This window comes from Doryrhamphus excisus, chromosome 17, assembly GCF_030265055.1.
Source record: "Doryrhamphus excisus isolate RoL2022-K1 chromosome 17, RoL_Dexc_1.0, whole genome shotgun sequence".
Taxonomy (NCBI): domain Eukaryota; kingdom Metazoa; phylum Chordata; class Actinopteri; order Syngnathiformes; family Syngnathidae; genus Doryrhamphus; species Doryrhamphus excisus.
In genome coordinates, this window is record NC_080482.1 from 7,092,110 (window position 1) to 7,113,683 (window position 21,574).

The 21,574-nt window shown below is 40.6% G+C and overlaps 1 protein-coding gene across 7 annotated transcripts in view; it reads right to left on the bottom strand.

Moving 5' to 3' along the window:
* Nucleotides 1-21,574, bottom strand: part of ddr1 (discoidin domain receptor tyrosine kinase 1) — a 51,875-nt gene that overhangs the window by 9,609 nt on the left and 20,692 nt on the right. For 5 of the 7 annotated variants that reach the window (XM_058052899.1, XM_058052906.1, XM_058052901.1 and 2 more), the window contains 9 exons: nt 17,377-17,479; nt 12,444-12,519; nt 12,076-12,228; nt 10,287-10,434; nt 8,626-8,728; nt 8,023-8,209; nt 3,441-3,690; nt 1,667-1,792; nt 1,245-1,307 (listed from right to left, as the gene is read on the bottom strand). In XM_058052899.1, the coding sequence (XP_057908882.1) occupies nt 1,245-1,307; nt 1,667-1,792; nt 3,441-3,690; nt 8,023-8,209; nt 8,626-8,728; nt 10,287-10,434; nt 12,076-12,228; nt 12,444-12,519; nt 17,377-17,479 (1,209 nt within the window). Of the gene's footprint in view, nt 1-1,244; nt 1,308-1,666; nt 1,793-3,440; nt 3,691-8,022; nt 8,210-8,625; nt 8,729-10,286; nt 10,435-12,075; nt 12,229-12,443; nt 12,520-14,050; nt 14,171-17,376; nt 17,480-21,574 lie in introns of those variants that run through there. The other 2 variants (XM_058052903.1, XM_058052905.1) reach the window with 2 other exon arrangements.

Genomic DNA, 21,574 nt, shown 5'->3' on the forward strand with positions numbered 1-21,574 from the left:
TACCAACACACACACACTCCCGCATGCACACGCACACACACACAAAGTCTCCAGCCTGTCAGCACCATAGTGGTAACAAACCCCCAACAAAAAAAAAAGAACTTCCAGTTATGTGTCCAAAAAAAACCCCGGAAAACATGCACTTTGTGCCACCACGGCCATGTTGTTATTCTTCATAAACATATTATGTGTTAGAGTTCTTGCTGCACACAGTGGAACACCTCAAGTTGAATAAAAACTTTATTTTCCTAAACTTAAAACACATACTACTACTGATGTGTTGAGTACCTCCCCCACATGTATGTACAGTAAACCTCGGATATATCGGATTCAATTGTTCCCACTGGTTTTGTCCGATATAAGCGATATCCGTTATATGCGTATACCGGAAAATGTCCGTTTTACGCATATATCGGATTTATATCCGGTATATGCGTAAATCGGATTTTATCCGTTATAAAAAGGCACTTCCTTGACTATGTTTCCAATGTACCTGGACGCGCAGGCAACGCTGCAAACGCTGCAAATGACGTCGTATAGCGGCCTGTCACGATTCAGCAAATCGGAGCGCCACGATGCGGCCATCCGATATATGCGAGGGAAATTTAATGGAAATGCATTGGAACGGGACTGGAGATTTTGTCCGAAATAGGCGAAATCCGTTATAAAAAATCCGATATATGCAATGAATTTTTATTGGAAATGCATTACAGAAAAATCGGTTCTTTTTTATCTGCCCGTTATGAGCGAATTTCCGATATATCCGAGTCCGATATATATCCGAGGTTTACTGTAGTAAATAGGTTCCAAAATATTGTACACGGCTAGTAACTTGAGGTATTTGACATCATTGGGTAGTTTCATCAACTTATAGTATCGAGCTATGATGTCATACGAGGGGTAAACGTTGCCTCGGGACAGATTTGTGTCCGTTTTGTGTTATGTTGTCCATCCCACATCGTCAAAGAATAGCAGTTTTAATGTATTTTAGATTTACTTCATTTGACTACACGGCGGTTAACTTCTTTTTACACTTGCATGGCAGTTAAAAACATTGAAAAGCACAATGCATGCTTTCCTCTTCCTGAGACGCCATGTGTCCATCATGCGCCATCAAAGATTGATATAGTTTTACTATCCGGTCATTGATGACAGTTTGACCTTGAAACCGACTCCAACCAGAGACGTTCCACAGTATTAGTAGGCCACCCATTTTTTATTTTTTTTTCTTAAAGCCGCCTCACCTGACAGCATCCAGTTAGCAGTGGTGTTCATCATGAAGGTGGAGGTGGCAGTGGTGGGAGATACTAAAGGAGGTAGAGGAGGAGAAGCAGGGAATATGGACAAAGAAGGAGGGTGTGAATGAGCAGAGAGGCGGTGAAAGGAGGAAAGCGACCAATGAGGAGGATGGGATCTGCCCAAGTAGAGTAAACGGTTGACGCTAAAGATACCAGGATGTTGTGTGTGATTGTCCAGTATGATCCTTAGCTGGTTTCTGCGTCAAAAGTTAAGATGCTCTGTTAAGATCTCTGTAGCACTCGTCATAATGGCAAAGGTGAAAAATGATAAGCAAAGGAGGAGAAAGTGAAGAGGAGTGAAGGATAATAATGGGTAATGAGAGCAGCCTCCAGACAAAGAGAACGCTGGAAGCAGGAGTCGGACTCACCAGTGGTGGCGTTGGAGGTGCTGCGACTCGGCGCTGGGAAGGAAGAAGAGGTGCGGTTGAGGAAAGGAGAGGAACTTGTGGTGGGAAGGATGGAGTTTGTCTGCTTTCTGTCCTTTTCAAAGGGCTCTGCAAGAGAGAGTAGAAACATTATAAAAGTATATTTTGGTCACCTTATTTAGCTAAAAAAACAAGCACATTATTATGAAGATAAAAAGTAAAATGTAATACTAAACTAATTAGAATGTGAAGGCGTGCCTCACAACAGTTTTTCAAGCTTGCTGGTTTCCTGCCAGGAATCCAAACAATGTATCATTTATCACAAGCACTGCAGGGATATGAAGGCTTTTCATCATCCTGGGTTAGTCCATTAATTAGTAACATTAACATAGTTAATTAGGAAGATTAATATAGAGAGCTGCAGGGTCAGTGTGATACAGCATCAATGTGCAGGTTTTATTTGTTTTTTTTTCCCCATACATAATGCAATCTGCCCTAAAAACTGTTCCCTGCCAGTCGGGCTGCCTGTGACATTGCCTGTCTATTATTATGTTGACTTTTCTACTCATACAGATCATGTTGTATCATCATAATGACCAAAAAGAAGTTTGGGATGGCTCTGAAAGCTTGGTTTCAGGGAGTTTTTCCAGCACCAGCTCCCTGTGACATCACAATGAGTCTGACTTTCTTATATGGGCGTGCCCGCGTACAAGCTGTTAGCTGTACAAGCCGAGTGGGACCAATCAGAGCAGAGTGGGCATGCCCGGAGGTGGGTTGTGGGTGGAATACATTAAAACAGATCGTTTTGGAAATGCAAGGAAATACAGCTGGAATAGGTGCAGATTCTGGAAGATCTAGCGAGCTTTCTGTGCGGGTTATAGCATGTAGCTACACTGTAGGAGTCCACGTCTCAATACAAAGGGCCGAAAATGAGCATATTAGGTCCCCTTTAACTGACACAAACTAAAATAAAACACAATAAAAGTTAACAAAAATCAAAATACAAAAGTAAAAATAATAAAAATAAAATGGAAAAAAATAACTAAACAAAATTAAAATTAAAACATTCATTCATTCATTTTCTACCGCTTTTTCCTCACGAGGGTCGCGGGGGTGCTGGAGCCTATCCCAGCTGTCTTTGGGCAAGAGGCGGGGTACACCCTGGACTGGTCACTAATAATATAATGATGTTATATTATAGTACATATCATATAATAAACATCAATTAATTATAAATTAAATGAAATTATAAAATGGTAAAAATAAATACATATCTTAAAATTCTGGAATAAGGGACATGGGGGAGGCACTGACGGTGCACAAAAGTCTTGTGGTGCAAAAGAAAAGAAAAAAACTACAGCAGTAATAATAATAATATAATAGTAGTAGTAATGACATAAGACATGGTAGTGGTAATAAAAAACACAAAACATGTCCCATCACTGAAAATTAATTAAAAAATTATGATCATCATAACAACACAGGCTACTGTTGTGGCCGTAATCCACACCAAGCTAAAACTTGGTAATACAAGTGTGAAGGTGACTATAGGGGTGTTAGTTCACATCTAGAGGACTCTAATAATGTTGAAAACTGTATTTAGAAGATTGTAAACCACTACTATCTAAGTAAAAAAAAAAAGTGATTTATAACTAATGAATGCTACTTTGCAGATATTCACTGGAATCAAGTAACTACGATAAACGAGTGATTACTGCGTATTTTTTTGGTGCTGCCCAATCCCAATCCCAAACACGGCATGAATAGAGATACCCACCAGACAGGAATGATATCTCGCTGAGGAGCAGCCAGCGGTCTGAGAAGTAGAACTTGCAGCGCAGAATCTGAGCCGTGTGTCCTCCCAGGGGCAGGGAGATGGTCCGAGAAGAGGGATCCTTCAGATCCTCCAGGGGGACGGGCAGTGCGAGCGCTGGAGACGACCACGGCTGGAGGATGCCAGGTTTGAAGAGACAATCCACCTTGTTGAACACCCGCACACCTTGAGTGTGACGGTTGTTACTGTGCACCTAGTGTAGGAGGAGGAGGAGGGTCAGAATAGATAATAAACAAATAACTCTGTGGTAGGTTCCTTCATTCAACTCAGCTGGGCACATTTTATTAGTAAACAAAATATCAACACATTGTCAGCCTCCTTGCTGCCACTGTAATTGCTTCTGCAAGAGTTGGAGTGCAAAGTGACTGCTGATGAGGAAACCTAAAACACTGCAGAGAGAGGAGGCGGATAGGGAGTCAAAAATAGAAAATGGACGCCATACATGCCAAACAATGGCAGCTCACTATTAACTGCAAAAGGTCGGAACACTGGTGGATGACCGGCAACAGATGCACAACTTATTACACCCTCAAAGCATTGAAAGATTATGTTTTACTAATATTAACATTTCCGCACGGCGGTCAAGTGATTAGCGCACAGACCTCACAGCTAGGAGACAAGGGTTCAATTCCACCCTCGGCCATCTCTGTGTGGAGTTTGCATGTTCTCCCCGTGCATGCGTGGGTTTTCTCCGGGTACTCCGGTTTCCTCCCACATTCCAAAAACATGCTAGGTTAATTGGCGACTCCAAATTGTCCATAGGTATGAATGTGAGTGTGAATGGTTGTTTGTCTATATGTGCCCTGTGATTGGCTGGCGACCAGTCCAGGGTGTACCTCGCCTCTCGCCCAAAGACAGCTGGGATAGGCTCCAGCACCCTTGTGAGGAAAACGCGGTAGAAAATAAATAAATTAATAAAAATGGAAAAACAATTAGCGCCTAACACTCACAAATACAAGTGTCCTTGAACCCCTCACGCTGTAAAGAAAATGGAGCAGAAAGGAGATTATATGAACAAGTAAGTAAGATTTTATCGATGAATGAATAATATTACATTTCAGAATTTGGATTACTCTCCTCTATTATTGGTTAACTTTTTTTTTTTTTTTTACAATTGTGTGCTAACAATGTGAGACTTTCAGTACGATAGCCTCCAAGCGTCAAAGGATTGACGTATTTTGCATTTTCTATTGTGCTAGCCACTGCATAGCTTTTGTGTGACAGCTAATAAACACTAAAGTGAGGTCCATCCCATTCTTTTTGGGTGTTTAATTTGTCCAGTATTTCGCCTATTTTTCCACTTGCATGATATTGAATATTTCCAAAGGGGAGAAACTGGAACAAAACAGTCCACCAGCATCCAGGAAGAGATCATTTTCCACCTTCACGGTTGCACTGTAGCGATGACAAAAAATCAGCAAGACAACCGAATAAGCCGTCAAGGTTAAAATTGTTGAACTTAGCGACAAATAAAATCAAAAGAAGTCACATTGTTAACCTTGCACCTCATTCGGAGCCCTGCTAACGTGATCCACATGTGAGCGCACGCGAAGCGACAGCTGCGCCACATGAGTGTAAGTTGCTTCTTTGTGCGCGTGTGTTAGCAAAAGTCACAGTGGTGGTCTGGAAAGTCAACAGAAAACAAGACTGTGTCAATCTAAATTCTCTACTGGGAATTTCCTGTGATCCTTTTGTTTTTTTTTTGGTGCAACCTCTCTGTGTTCTTACAAGGTCGTGTTTCAATAAAATCCCATAGGACTAAAAAAAAAAAAAAAAAAAAAAAAAAAAAAAACCTGGCTTGTGTTGAGCAATTAGCTGCAGGTTAAGTCCAAGAATCAGACCCTGACCTCTTGAGTGGGACAAATCCAGTGACTAGATCGCAATGACATATGAGGTTGGTGTTGGAAAACCCCTGGTGAAAATCCAGGAAACAGGCAACGCTTAAAGAAACATTTTGGGACTTCAGAGGTTGTTGCCTGTAGAACAGGGGTTGGCAAACTTCGGCCCGGCATGCCAGTTGCTTAAAACTTAAACATACAAGCTGGCAACATGACATGCAAGTAGTCAGAGTCAATTGGAGACAATCTTTTGATGGTTTAAGTAGCTTATCACATGCAGCGATGCACCCACTCCACTGTCTAGGGACATCCACACTGTCTAGGGATCGACCGATATGTTTTTTTTGGGGCCGATGTCGATACCCATTTTTTTTCCATCAGCCTTAGCCGATGGCCGATTTTGCTTGTACACCCTGGACTGGTGGCCAGCCAATCACAGGGCACATATAGACAAACAACCATTCACACTCACATTCATACCTATGGACAATTTGGAGTCGCTAATTAACCTAGCATGTTTTTGGAATGTGGGAGGAAACCGGAGTACCCGGAGAAAACCCACGCATGCACAGGGAGAACATGCAAACTCCACACAGAGATGGCTGAGGGTGGAATTGAACCCTGGTCTCCTAGCTGTGAGGTCTGCGCGCTAACCACTAGACCGCCGTGCCGCCCTATACCGAGTATAAAAGCAAGTATTTCAACTAAGTTTAACTGTTAGAGGCTAGTTGAAAAGTGTGGGAGGGGTACCGCGACTGCGTGTGTTACAGGGTCCTCCGGCAACACAAAGCTGCCCGGCGGATGCCTGTCTGAAAATAATGCGGCAGAAAAATACATCGGCGAACCCACGCGCGTATCGGCCGATACCGATTCAAGTAAAGAACGTAAATATCGGCCGATCTTTAATCCACATACTTTTATCATTCATTTTTATCATATTGTACAGTATATTACGTACTACATTACAGATGTTTTCTCCATCCCTAGAGACAACATTGCTGTAATCTGTTGTGGCTTGTTGTATTTTATAGGTTGCACGCATCAAATGACCTCCAGGAGTTTGTTTGCAGGGCTTCATTAGAGGCATAAATAAAGCATTAGCCTCCCATTACTCTGCCGTGATGCTCGACTTACCATAATGAGGTTATTCATTTACCAGATCAAAGCCTTCATTAAAAAAAATAACCACAAAAAAGGTCTTTGTCAGCATTGTTATCTTCGCTCAACACATGGAAATCATTTTGGAGGGTCTTACTTCGAATAACATTTATAGGCGTTATTCATGAGCATATGGATTTATGCATCAAGTTGTTCCAGAATACAATTCAGGTCATGTGGCCCAAAGTGGAAATGGCCGGCAGTATGAAGAATGAAGAACATCTGGACACAAATGATTATTTGGGGGTACTTGTGCCCCAAGTGGGGATTCATATGAATGCAGACAGGAAATTGAAATGGGAGCGAGGCGATTGCACAAGGTACAGAATTCTGTTTAACCACAGCTCCAAAAATGTGTCACACACACACGCACACACACACACAGCAAGAGGTTCCAAGGGCATCACAAAGACCTGTTGGCAGTCGACTGCATGCATAAATAGGAAAATCTAAGAGATTTTGAGGATAGTGCATGAGTTCCGGATAGAGGATGAACTACCTTGGAATCCAAATAAGAGCGTTGTTTAAAACATGTCCTGGGGAAGGTTGGAGCTCACGTCAAAAGGGCTCGACTCGAAAAGTCGCATAAATTACTATTTCCACACCCGAAAAGTACTAGCACAAAATATTCAGGGGAGGGGCACATTGACAGAAAGTTAATGTTCCTGTAGGCCGGACCGCCCCCTTGATGTACTAATTAACAAGACTAAAAGAAAATAAAAAAAGATATATAGCAGTAATAATAATATAATAGTAGTAGTAGTAATTGAAGTGGTCTTTTAGTTCTTTTTATTTTAATTGGTTTTATTTTTTATACCTTTATTGCTTTGCTTCTTGTTTTTAATATTTTAATACTATTTTATTTCTTATTTGATCTTTTAGTTTTGGATTAAATTCAATTTCTACCTTTATTTATTGTATTCAATTTTTACTTTTTATTTTACTAGTCTGTGCAGCACTTTGGAAACTCTATATAAATATACTAAATAATAATATAATATAATAATACTATATAAATAAAGTGGATTGGATTCGATTAGATTAAAAAAAAAACACCAAACGTGTCCTGTCACTGAAAATTAATTAATAACAACATTATGATCATAATAACAACACAGGCGACTGCTGTGGCCATAATCCACTCCAAGCTAAAACTTGGTTATACAAGTGTGAAGGTGACTATAGGGGTGTTAGTTCACATCTAGAGGGCTCTAATGTTGAAAACAGTTTTTAGAAGCCTCTAAACCAATACTATCTTAGTAAAAAAAATTTGATTTATAATTAATGAATGCTACTTTGCAGATATTCACTGGAATCAAGTAATTAATTACTAATTAACAAGACTATTTTTTTAAGTTTCCTATGGCCTGGTTCGGCCCTGCTCACAGCAATAGCCAAAGATCCTCTATATAACCAAAGTGGTCTGCTGTTTTCAGGGATCTCCTGCAAAATGGGAGTCACTTCCACGTTTTGAGCTGACCTAGCGGGCCAATCTAATCCAAAACACATCTGCTGCCACTGCTGCTTACCTGCATGGTGTGGAAGACTCGTGGCTTCTCAAAGTGGAACTCAATGTCCACGCTGGGCTTCCCGAGAACATCTCTGTTCCAGCCCAGGTAGTCGTAGCCCGACCACACCCTCAGCTCTTTGGTTTCGATGAAGTCGTCCCCTCCCAGGACGCCGTCGCACAGCTGACCCAGGCCACCAAACTGCATCCTGCATACACACGGCAACACAAGGTCACGACACTGACAAACAAACAGTAAGGTCACCAAACCGGTGGTGACTCTCCTGTCTCACATTAGCGCACATCTGCACCGAAATACGTCTGGATCGCATCAAAAGGTGTTAGCTTACTCATAAGCAAAACATCCCAGGCCCATTAACCGCACAGCCCGAGCGAGCGAGCATGACCCTCTAGCGGCTTGCCAAAACATTAGCACCAGGAAACATGCCTCCAAATCCCCCAGCAACTAAAATAACACAGTGGGTCCTGTTTGTATTAGGCCTTGAGGAAGGAGCAGGACAAGATCGGACTCCATGAGTTGAGTGGTACCTGACGGGAAACACGTGTAGCGCGAACGCTTCTTTGCTCAAGCATTTCGGGCCATTTTAAAGCCACAAGTGCTTACCTTTGTTCTGTGCTTCCATCGTATGTGGAGTCATTCAGGTAGACGGGCATGCCTGACAGATTCATGACGTGGCCCACTGGAGCTGTATAAGCCTTTAAACCATCTAGTGAAAGACACAATGCCAACAATTTGTCATTTGATTGCTGAAAAAAGGGCAAAAATGAACAAATTGCATGGAGGACTTCAACTTGGGGAGAGAACTAAACAGTTTGTAACCTACAATCTACAGTTAGTGGTGCCTCAGCATGTTTGCTTATACCATAAACTGTGCTGATTGGCGGAAAAGTGCCCATATTTATGCTATATAACGCGCCTCATCTCAGGCTCGGAGCCGACCTGGCTTACACGCCACGATGGAGGAAACTAACAAGACTCCCAGAAGACAAAGCCAGGACAGCTCTGATTTAAATCTGTCCTCCTGATGAACGAGGGAGTTGGAACGAGGCTACAGAGAAGGTAAGCGCTCATAAATACAGCGAGTGCTTCGGGGATCGTAGAGACCCACGCTATCCATCAGAGGGCGGACACACTAAACTCTGGCAAACATTAGCAAGCCTGTAAATTTGATGCATGGGATGGATGGCGAACACACTTGTAATCATTATTATTGACTCAATCCTCCTTTTCCCCTCTCGTCTTGGGTAGGACTAAATCTAAAATGACACTTAAGTCAACCTTCAATGTCTGAAAGGGAAGATTTGGAAAAATATACTATTTTTCCGGATTTAAAAGCAGAAATAATCTGTTCCAGGATAAAACTGTGGCCATAATAAAACCTATATTATGTACATTATTGTTGTGTACATTATGTATTAACTGTATTATTATTGTATTATTATTATTTAACTGGATTATTATTTTTTTTATTTAACTGTATTATTATTATTATTTTATTATTATTTAACTAACTGTATTATTATTATTTAACTGTATTATTATTATTATTATTATTTAACTATTATTATTATTTTTTAATTATTATTTAACTGTAGTATTATTATTTTGATTTAACTGTATTATTATTATTTTTTAATTATTATTTAACTGTATTATTATTATTATTTAACTGCATTATTATTTTTTTTAATTATTATTTAACTGTATTATTATTATTTTTTATTATTATTTAACTAACTGAATTATTATTTTTATTATTATTTAACTAACTGTATTATTATTATTATCATTATTATTATTTAACTGGATTATTATCATTATTATTATTTAACTGGATTATTATCATTATTATTTAACTGGATTATTATCATTATTATTATTAAACTGTATTCTTATTATTAATTAACTAACAGTATTATTATTAATTAACTAACGGTGTTATTATTATTATTATTATTTAACTTTATTATTATTTTTTTATATATTATTAACTGTACAGGCAAAGTTATCTCGTCAAATACATAGTATAGTTAACCTTTAATTGTGATTACACATGACAGGTGTGAGTATTACTGCCAACTTTGCCATATGGTACTGAGCAGCCAGGACGGTTGCTACAGTTTCCATTTCAGCTTTTTTTGATCAAACAGCATATTTTTCCTATTTCCTGTTTATTTTCACTGCTACCCTTCTGCCATGACATCATAACCACACCAAAAAAAAAAGCCAAATAAAAAGCAAAAGTCAAGAGAGGACACACTCACCCGTCCACACGCAGCCGTAGAGTTCCACTCGAAGGCAGACACTCATGACCCTGTCAGCCAGCGGGTAAAAGCGCACCATACGGGCCACTATGGGAGGCCCCAAGTCTTTCAGAACCACATCGTAGGTGTTCTCATTCCCCGACACCACCTTGGAGAAACAAGCACAAATATTCACCCACACTCACTCTCCCTCCTGTTTTTTGGTAGTTTGGAATCTCGCCCCGAGGCAGGAACTTATTATTCAGGGCGTGCTCCGCTCTTAATCCCAGAAAAGCTCAAATGAAATGCCTGGAACTTTCAAACACAGACGTGACGACTGATTTCAGAGGTGACGCCTCGGGCACAGTATTGCAGTTGCAGCATTTATGCAAGAGTTACACCGGAATTAAATTTGAATAGTGGCTTCCTTACATGAGTGTAATTCTCACGGTAGACGATACAAAGCACAGCTCAAAGTTGATCACTAGTGAAAATATTGGACGCTGACCAAACAAAAGCACAGGTGTTGTCATTGAAACTGAAACTGAAAGGTCTACTGGGCTCTTTTGTTACATCTCATGTAAAGTCATAAAAGATGTATTTACATAAATAACATAAAGCCCTGCACATGGAATCAACCCGCCGTCTCTAGCACTAAGCAATTGTGATGGTCGACGATCGACCAAGTCAAACAAGGTTTTACTGAACCGGGACTCGCGGGTATTCGACTCTTAATTTTTGTTCATTCACTCAACAGCTGCTAGCTAAATTAATTCCTTTCCACTTCCTGTTTCTGTCTGAACTACCCGCTCACTAACACCGAGCCTAGCACTCGAACGCGGGAACTCTCAAACTGGTATTCACAAGACTCCCTCACTAACACAAAATGAGGGTGCCGACTGGTGAATCGTGAACCTAACGTGGGTTCATGTGTTTAGTGAATTCTGCTGGGTTGGGTACTCGATTCACTTTTGTGAGAATTGAACTCGGGTCTCCTAGCTGTGAGGCCTGCGCACTAACCACTTGTTCACCGTGCAGCCTACCTCCAAACATGATATAGTGCAAAAAGTGCAAACTACAATTTTAAAACAGTTCTTGTATCGGTCTTCAGATTGCTAGTCTACCTTATGAAATGTCCAACCTACACTAGAAAGTCGATAGTATTTATCGATTATAGTACACATCAGCGCCGTTTCTAAGCAATTGTGATGGTCGACTCGACTAAGTCAAACAAGGTTTTACTGAACCAGGACTCGCGGGTATTCGACTCTTAATTTGTTCACTCACCCAACTGCTGCTAGCTAAATTGAAAAGGAAAGACGGTAACATGACAGATCAACTCTTCTTTCCACTTCCTGTTTCTGTCTGAACTACCCGCTCACTAACGCCGAGCCGAACACTCAAACGCGGGAACTCTCAAACTGGCATTCACTAGACTCCCTCACTAACACCACATGAGGGTGCCGACTGGTGAATCGTGAAACTGACGTGGGTTCACGGGTTTAGTGAGTCCTGCTAGGTTGGGTACTCGATTCACTTTCGTGAGTGACTCATAAAAAGTCAAGTCAATAAAAGTAATCGAGTTTCCCATCATGACAACGCAAGATACTGTTTGGTGGTCCCTTGTTTGTCAAATCTAATAGGAAGAGAATCTTATCACTTAAAGGGGAACTGCACTTTTTTGGAATTTTGCCCATCATTCCCAATCCTTATGTGAAACATGTTACTTGTTACATCTCATGTAAAGTCATAAAAGATGTATTTACATAAAGAACATAAAGCCCTGCACATGGAATCAACCCCGCCTTACTTCCTGGCCCCAGCGGTCCTTCCATGTCATCCACTTCACTCCGTCTCGGGAATAGTGGAGACGATAACTACGGGCAAACTCCTGGCCGTGCCCGTCAGCATGGCGACCCTGTGTGCCCACCAGTGCCAGGAAATGAAGTTTTCGCAGGTCCACCTGCAGAAAATGGGGAGTCAGTTAGCTGGAGCTTTGAGCCCTGATCGGAAATACAGTCGAGGGAAGGAAGTAGTCATGTGTGGCATTCCTTATGCCCGCTTGTCCTCGCTCGCTTGCGCGGGTATGCTGGCTGACTTTAGTGATAAAAAAAAAATCTGAGTATAGCAAAGTAAAATTATATACGCGCTCAATTCAAGCAAACTGAAAGTGGTCACCTGAAGATATTCAGCTCCACTGGGGAAGACGGCGCCTGCGGGGCACCAAGCTCCGTCCCCTTCTCCTGTGCTCAACCTAAAAATGGACACACATGAATAATTAAATGATTCAGTGAGTGAACAAGGCACAAATAAAAAGTTATTGAAATACAACACCAATGCCTGTGGCACTCTTACTACTGCAAGCAGACACCCACATACAAACAGGCAAGCATACACCCGGCTAGGACTATGTACAGATGCACGTACCCCCAAAGGGGAAAAGTAGCAAGTGAGAAAGACAAATCCCACTCTAATGCAAACAATGTAATTATCTGGACAACCACGCAAACTATTTAGCAGCCTTTAACTCATAGTCCATCCAACATTCTGTTCAGGGGCTTCTTTTCAAAATAAAAGCTGTGCATGAAACCATTAAATCCATTATGTCACGTCGACAGTGATGCTGCTCCCCTCGGGGGAGGGTGAGGTCATGCAGCAGGAAAGAGCCGCATGATTTCACACATACACAAGTCTTATGATGGGCGTCAACTACACTCCAGCAAGTGGTGGGATTAGCGCATCATAGTATTGCTTCCTATTTGATACTAGCCGCTTTCTATTAGCTAGAACGCTGCAACACTGTCGTCCATGTCGTGTTTTTAAATTATTTCTCCCTGGCTTTTAGCACCCATCCCTCCTCGTTTTCCTTCTGTACCTCCACTGCTGTCTCAGTGTTTCCCCCCGTGTCTCTTAGAGAGCGCCTGCAGCTAATAATCTCTTCCACATGGTCAGACTTTCTGCCAAATGTACACACACACACACACACACACACACACACACACACACACGTATCACTCCTACACATGGTTATTGTAGAATGTTACATGGCTTCCTGACAGACAAGTGGGTAATGTGATTACAAAACAAACACTACCACCTTCATGTCACAATAAACCTCAGGAAAACACATGGTGGGACTTACACGTGCGCGTTTCTGTACACAAAACAATTGACTGGGGATGGACTATATTGGACACACCTGTACAATTTCATGAAATCCAAAAAAAAACAAAAAAAAGAAAGAAAAGATACTATTACACTATTCTGTAATAATTTAAAATATCTCTCATTGGTCCCACATTAGTGTATTAGAAGAGTGCTGTGGAATTTAGAAGTTTAAAAGTGCCTTTAATAAGCCATACTGGGAATACACGGTTTGTGTGTCTTTAGCTTTAATTCTAATGAGCTGCATTTAGGCAAGTCGGTTGTGACCGTTTAATTACGGTATTACGGTCGTGACCCGGTTTTTGATACTATAGCTACAAAGAGTTCTGTTCTATAACAAAAAAAAATATTCCATTTATAAATAAGGAATCCTGTTTAGTTGAAATTCACTTGTAATGTTCAGTTCTGGAAGCAATTAACAGTGATAGATGAGGGAGGCTTTCATTCTGCATTTGTTCAGCGTAATAGTTGCCATATATCACGTGAAACAACATAACATTAGCGTAACTTTAGCAACATTTATGTAAACTTTAGCTACGCAAGCTAAAGTGCTAATAATACAGTTAACAGCAACATCATGCTAGGCTATTCACTGAAGAAAACTAAATGGTCAAACTTACACCCACCAGGTCTCATATGTAGCAACGTCTGTTTTTGTTTCTACAAAGAATGAAGAAAAAACATACTCGAGGTGAGTAAGAAACGGTATCATCTCCATGAAAAAGGTTTGAGTGCTTCCACTCTCAAAACTGGAGCAAAATGGCCACTGGTCATTCATTTTCTACCACTTATCCTCACAAGGGTCGCGAGGGGTATTGGAGCCCATCCCAGCTGTCTTCGGACAAGAGGCGGGGTACACCCCGGACTGGTAGCCAGCCAATCACAGGGCACATATAGACAAACAACCATTCACACTCACATTCATACCTATGGACAATATGGAGTCGCCAATTAACCTAGCATGTTTTTGGAATGTGGGAGGAAACCGGAGTACCCGGAGAAAACCCGCGCATGTACGGGGAGAACATGCAAACTCCACACAGAGATGGCCGAGAGTGGAATTGAACTCGGGTCTTCTAGCTGTGAGGCCTGCACGCTAACCACTCGATCACCGTGCAGTCCATGATATATTGTAAAAAGTACAAACTACAATTTTAAAAAAAATGTATCGGTCCTCAAATTGCAAGTCTACCTCGTAGTAAGTCGATCGATTCTATCGATGATGGGACGCATCAGCGCCGTCTCTAGCCCTAAGCAATTGTGATGACCATCGACCAAGTCAAACAAGGTTTTACTGAACCAGGACTCGCGGGTATTCGACTTCTTAATTTGTTCACTCACTCAACTGCTGCTAGCTAAATTAAAAAGGAAAGACGGTAACATGACAGATCAACTCCATGTCTCAAATCAACTCTCCTTTCCACTTCCTGTTTCTGTCTGAGCTACCCTCTCACTAACGCCGAGCCTAGCACTCAAACGCGGGAACTCTCAAACTAGACTCCCTCACTAACACCACATGAGGGTGCCGACTGGTGAATCGTGAACCTGATGTGGGCTCACGAGTTTAGTGAGTCCTGCTGGGTTGGGTACTCGATTCACTTTCGTGAGTGACTCATAAAAAGTCAAGTCAATAAAAGTAATTGAGTTTCCCATCATGACAACGCAAGATACTGTTTGGTGGTCCCTTGTTTATCAAATCTAATAGGAAGAGATTCTTATCCCTTAAAGGGGAACTGCACTTCTTTTTTAAATTCTGCCCATCATTCCCAATCCTTATGTGAAACATGAACATATATAAGTTAATTTGAGCTATGTTACAATGCTGTCATTGGGATACACTTTTTTTCGACTATAAAGCCCTCTAAAAAAAACAAAACAAAACATTGCATCATTTGATATACATGCCATGATCATGCATTAAAACGTACACTGATGATAACATGTAATCGTTTTGATGATTTAAAACACTACCGAAACTTCTTTCCACAGCACGTTCGTATCATTAGCGGACTTCAGAAAGATGCACCACTGAGTGCAACGAAGTAAAGCCATGACCACTTTTTTTTTTTTTGCCCGTTGACCTCATTTCCCAGCAATAACCACGTCACGTTACACGTCATCATCCCACCAACAGCCTCTTTTTGTAACATCTGCATTGTGTAACGCTTCCACACATCCAAATCACTGCAGTGTGCCACTCTCCAAAAGTTATTTGAATTCCAAAAAAACAATCCATCACGGTCATGTGTTGGAGTCTGAATTCATTTTGTAAATGTTTCAACTGTCACTTGGCAAGTTGGCAGATTGAATGTGATGATGACTGCACTCTGCTTTGGAGGCGTAACAAAACAGCGGAGGCGAAGAAAAGAAAAAAAAAAAATAGGCTGAGTGAAGCCCGAAATGTGAAACTGCAGCGAGACTTCAGAAACGACCTGTCACAATGCACAGCGTGCTATTTTATTGCACTGACAGGATAAGCTTTGTGAGTGTGCCAAAACCAGCCGCAGAATCCTTCTGAAGAACAACTCAACAATGATGTACACTTGCTAGACAGTGACCAAGGGTACGTTCATATGTGCCATGTTTGGGTCAGTTAAAAAGGAGCTATGTTCAATCAAGTCCTTACTTTATGTATATGTTCTTTACTGAGCAGCCTGACAAAAAAAAAAACAAAAAAAACAGTGTGAACGCTACTTAACCCTTAGATGAACGAGTGCCTGGACCCATACTAGAATCAATGCGTTTTTATGTCAATTTTGCCCCTTTTGGTTAGGAATAATCACTTGTATGATATTTAGTATTATATTTAGAACCACACAAGAATGATTTCATGTTAGGAACATCTTCATTTTTCACTTTTTTTACATATTTGAAAAAGAAAATGACCCCGTACAACAATAGAAAATGTGAGGATCCATTGTGTGTTACATAAAGGGAAGTTAAAAATGTGAATGGCATGATAGCAAAAACATGTTTTTTGAGGAATACATGGAATATGAAATGATAATTGATAAATGATAATTCTTTCATTACGAAGATATTTCAAGAAAACAACCTGACCGGGTCATTTTTGACCCACTTATAGAAGGTTGGGGTAGTATCACAAAAACAAAAATTTCTTAAAAATGTATAAAAGATAAGTTAAAAATGTGAATGGCATGATATCAAAAACATGTTTTTTGAGGAATACCTTGAATATGAAATGATAAAAATTTTTCATTACAAAGATATTTCACGAAAACAACCTGACCGGGTCATTTTTGACCCCCTTATAGAAGGTTGGGGTAGTTACACTAAAAACAAAAAAATCTTAAAATGTATAAAAGATAAGTTAAAAATGTGAATGGCATGATATCAAAAACATGTTTTTTGAGGAATACCTGGAATATGAAATAACAATTTTTCATTACAAAGATATTTCACGAAAACAACCTGACCGGGTCATTTTTGACCCACTTATAGAAGGTTGGGGTAGTAACACAAAAACAAAAAAATCTTAAAATGTATAAAGATAAGTTAAAAATGTGAATGGCATGATATCAAAAACATGTTTTTTGAGGAATACCTGGAATATGAAATAACAATTTTTCATTACTAAGATATTTCAAGAAAACAACCTGACCGGGTCATTTTTGACCCACTTATGGAAGGTTGGAGTAGTAACACAAAAACAAAAATTTCTTAAAATTTATAAAAAATAAGTAAAAAATGTGAATGGCATGATATCAAAAACATGTTTTTTGAGGAATACCTGGAATATGAAATGATAACAATTTTTCATTACTAAGATATTTCAAGAAAATAACCTGACCGGGTCATTTTTGACCCACTTATGCATCCAAGGGTTAACAGTGTACCGAACCACAAGTGTGAATGCAGCCATTATCTAAACACTAAAAGCTCACCGTGGCAACAATTCATCATTTATTTAGTGAAACCCACTGACCTTCCATGCTTGGCCTCGGTGGAGTCAGACCAGGCACTGGAGGCAGTGATGTCAGAGTCTGGGATGCTGCCATCCTCCATCCCCAGGGCGTAACGACACTGAGCTGTCAGGAGGAAATAGACAGGAAGGGACATCAGACGTGAACTTAAAAAGAAAAATCATTTCTTTAGACATTCTTATTGGTATGGAGCTTTAGCGCAGGAGAAACTTAATATTCCCAATAAATGTCAGCCGGCATCATTTTGTCACGGAGCATTCAGTTGTTATGTCATCGTTGGGAAAAACTTCCGGACTTTTCGGCGCTGCGTGAGCGTCACAGTCGCAAAGAGGAGACGGGAAGGATTCCAAACTACTGCAATAAATTTACTTGTAATTTCCCACGCTGCACAGATTTATCTAGCAGAGGAATAAAAAAAAACACCCGTATATTATTCTTTGCATGACTTACTCCTGTAAATCCTACATCCTCTGATACGCACAAAGAGTACAATCAAACAACTTCACTTATAACAAATCCTGACATTCAGTATGTGGTGCAACCAACTCCTGGCTGTTGTAATAATCATGTTGCCATAACAATGGAGATTGTGAAAAGGAGGTGAAGAAGCATTTGCAGGCAGGAAAAAATGTCATGCGTGATAGAAGAGTTTCAGCTAAAATGAATGGAAAGGTATAAAAAACTGTGCTGAGACCAGCCATGTTGTTTTGGTCTAGAGACAATGCCACTGAAGAAAAGACATGAGGATGCTGATGTTCTTATTGGGAGTGACCAGGATGGATAGGATCATGAACGAATACATTAGAGGGACATTACATGTTAGAGGCCTTGGAGATAAAGTCAGAGAGGCCAGACTGAGATGGTTGGGATATGTCCAGAAGAGAGATAGTGAATATATTGGTAGAAGGATGCTGCGTTTAGAGCGGCCAGTAGTGAAGGAGGACACGAGGAGGGCATGAGGGTAGTTGGTGTGAGAGAGACCGATGCAGAAGACAGGGTTGGATGGAGGAGATTGATTTGCTGTGGCAAATTATAAATTGTATTGAATCGTAAAGGCATATTGTAAATTTAAAAAAAAACACCATTATGACCCAAAGATTGTGATGGGAGTAAATCTACTCATCTAATTTGCATATTATGACAATATATGATACCATTTCATCAAAATGTCTGATCCATTTGTAACACACCCAGCCATCATCTGGATTTTGTGACTTTGGTATTTAAAGGTTTTTTTTTATTTTTTATTTTTTTTGGGGGGGGGGCATATATATGAAACATCACAGTGCATTTCTTACATCAATCAAAATATAACTTTCCATTATTTACATTTGTATTCAACTATCTGATCACAAGCCCAAAAGGAGTAGGCTGAAGCAAAAGCTTATAAAAGATACAATCATGTTCATGCCACAGTCTTGTTTTCCCCTGTTATTATTATCATCATTGTAATATTATTATTCTTATCATTATCATTATTATCATTATTGTTATAATCGTTATCATTATTACCATTATTATTGTTATAATTATCACCATTATTATAATCATCATTAATATTACCATTTTCATCATTATAGTTGTAACAATTTTTGGATTTTTCTTTTTTTTTTATTATTTAATTTTACAGACTTCATTGCTTCTTGTAGAGTGCTGCATCATTCCATCCTGAAGATCCATCCTGAATCCTGAAGAGGCTTTCAAGGTTTCCCCACCATCAGTCGGGGGTTCAAAATGGGTCAAAACAGTAGTGACAGTAGTTACTAACAGTAGTATTAGTATTAGTATTAGTATAAATGGTTTGGGGAAGATTGTGTCAATAAAATGTTACAGATATGTATGATGCTACAGTAAACCTCGGATATATCGGACTCGGATATATCGGAAATTCGCTCACAACGGACAGATAAAAAAGAACCGATTTTTCTGTAATGCATTTCCAATAAAAATTCATTGCATATATCGGATTTTTTTATAACGGATTTCGCCTATTTCGGACAAAATCTCCAGTCCCGTTCCAATGCATTTCCATTAAATTTCCCTCGCATATATCGGATGGCCGCATCGTGGCGCTCCGATTCGCCGAATCGTGACAGGCCGCTATACGACGTCATTTGCAGCGTTTGCAGCGTTGCCTGCGCGTCCAGGTACATTGGAAACATAGTCAAGGAAGTGCCTTTTTATAACGGATAAAATCTGATTTACGCATATACCGGATATAAATCCGATATATGCGTAAAACTGACATTTTCCGGTATACGCATATAACGGATTTCGCTTATATCGGACAAAACCAGTGGGAACAATTGAATCCGATATATCCGAGGTTTACTGTATTTACATCCTGCAGTAGAATGTTGCATTCATGACCATTAATCCCTTGATGTACACCTCTATCCCAATTTACACCAAAATATAATGAATTCTTATTTTGCTAATACCTTGGTTTTCACTTTTTTCGGGTATTAGGCTTCACTAAAGGGTCCAAATATTTCTTTTCACAGACGTAATCCAGTACAAGTACACTAAAGAGATCGGTATGAAGGAAGGTGACTAGTCCTATCCAAGACTACACCATTTCACATTCCTTCTTTTGTCTTTTCAACTTCTCTGACCCAGCGGGGCTCCTGTTACAGTTAGCGCCGCTGGGGGGGTGGGGGGGGGGGGGGGGGATTTGCAGGAAAGCCAACAAAGGAAGAGGCGACAGAAATGAGGGCGCCGTAGGGTGGAAGAAGACAGAAGCGAACGGGTCTCGGGTAACGGCGCTGACTGGGCTCCAGCGGCAGGCATCATCAAATGATCCAGATAGCGTGGGATTACACTGCGAGCCAGCTGTCTGCTCCAAACGGGGCGGGTCGGGTGGCAATAAAGCAGAGAAGGGGGTACTGACAGGAGGAGGGTGACGGAGAAGAAAGGGGCCAGGGGTTATTGAGTCACTGCGCTGGAATTCTGGGGCTGAATGACAAACCTTAAAGACCTCATTGGGCTTGATCCGCACCCATCAAACAGGTGCCCACATCATTAAATCATCATCACGCCGCCAGTTCGAGTCCTTGCAGTTTGTCCTTTAGAGGACAAACTGTGAATCAATCTGCCAAAATTGATTGCCAAGTAACTCCCTAACTATTGCACCATTTTAATGGGGGTTATGCTTGAAAAATATGGCTTTTTTTCTGCCTCATTTCCACTAGGTTGCTTTGACATATAAATTGCACCCACACAGATGGGGTGGGTGAAGTTGACCCTGCAATTTTTCCGTGATAGGAGATAGTATGAGCCGTTAACACATGCAGGAAGGTGTCGGCAGGTAAGAGTATTTATAATACTATTTATATTCTAAAGGAAGGCAATTGTCATTGCCTGACATGTTGTGCTTTCCTGGATTCTGCATAAAAGCAAATAAACGATGCATTTCTTAATGATCTGTCTATAGGAGGTGAGTGTCTAATCAGCCGTAACAGAGGAAGAACCTGAAGTGGTATTCTGCAATGCCGGGACTGGGGTTTGATCCCTGTAGTGATGAAAGCAAATGACACATCTTATCTGATATAATGTTTTCCTTTCATTTTTCTATAGGAGCCCTAATACCATACAGTATCTAGCTCCTAATTGGAACACCAGTGGGACTTCGGTTGGAACAAACAATCTGTGTAATGGAGTGAAAATATTGCCGCTGTTTGCAATATGAAACAAAACGTTGACAAACACAAATATGCTGTATAAGCTGAGGCTCGGGTTTTCTTGCAGCGGTCAGATATTAAACAGAGCGCTCCGGTTACACCTGTGCCCCCCCCCCCCTCCCCTTGTTTCGATACTTTGACTGACACTATGTAATCTGGCAGTGCATTAACAGTCCTGACCAACAGTCCGACTTCATTCTCCTGTTACACTGAACAGACGGGGGGGGGGGGGGGGGGGGGGGGGGGGGGGGGGGGGGGCGCACGGGATAGTCTGTTGATGTAGGAACAAGAATGATAGGTAGAACGGGTAGGAAAGAACGGCCAAGAAGGGAATGACAAGGATTTATGGCATTTAATCAAATTAAAGTTATATTATGTAATTGCTGTCTGTATGAAAAAAAGAGGAAATTATACATTATTAATATTCATTCATTTCCTACCGCTTATCCTCACGAGGGTCGCGGGGGTGCTGGAGCCTATCCCAGCTGTCTTTGGGCGAGAGGCGGGGCACACTCTGTAG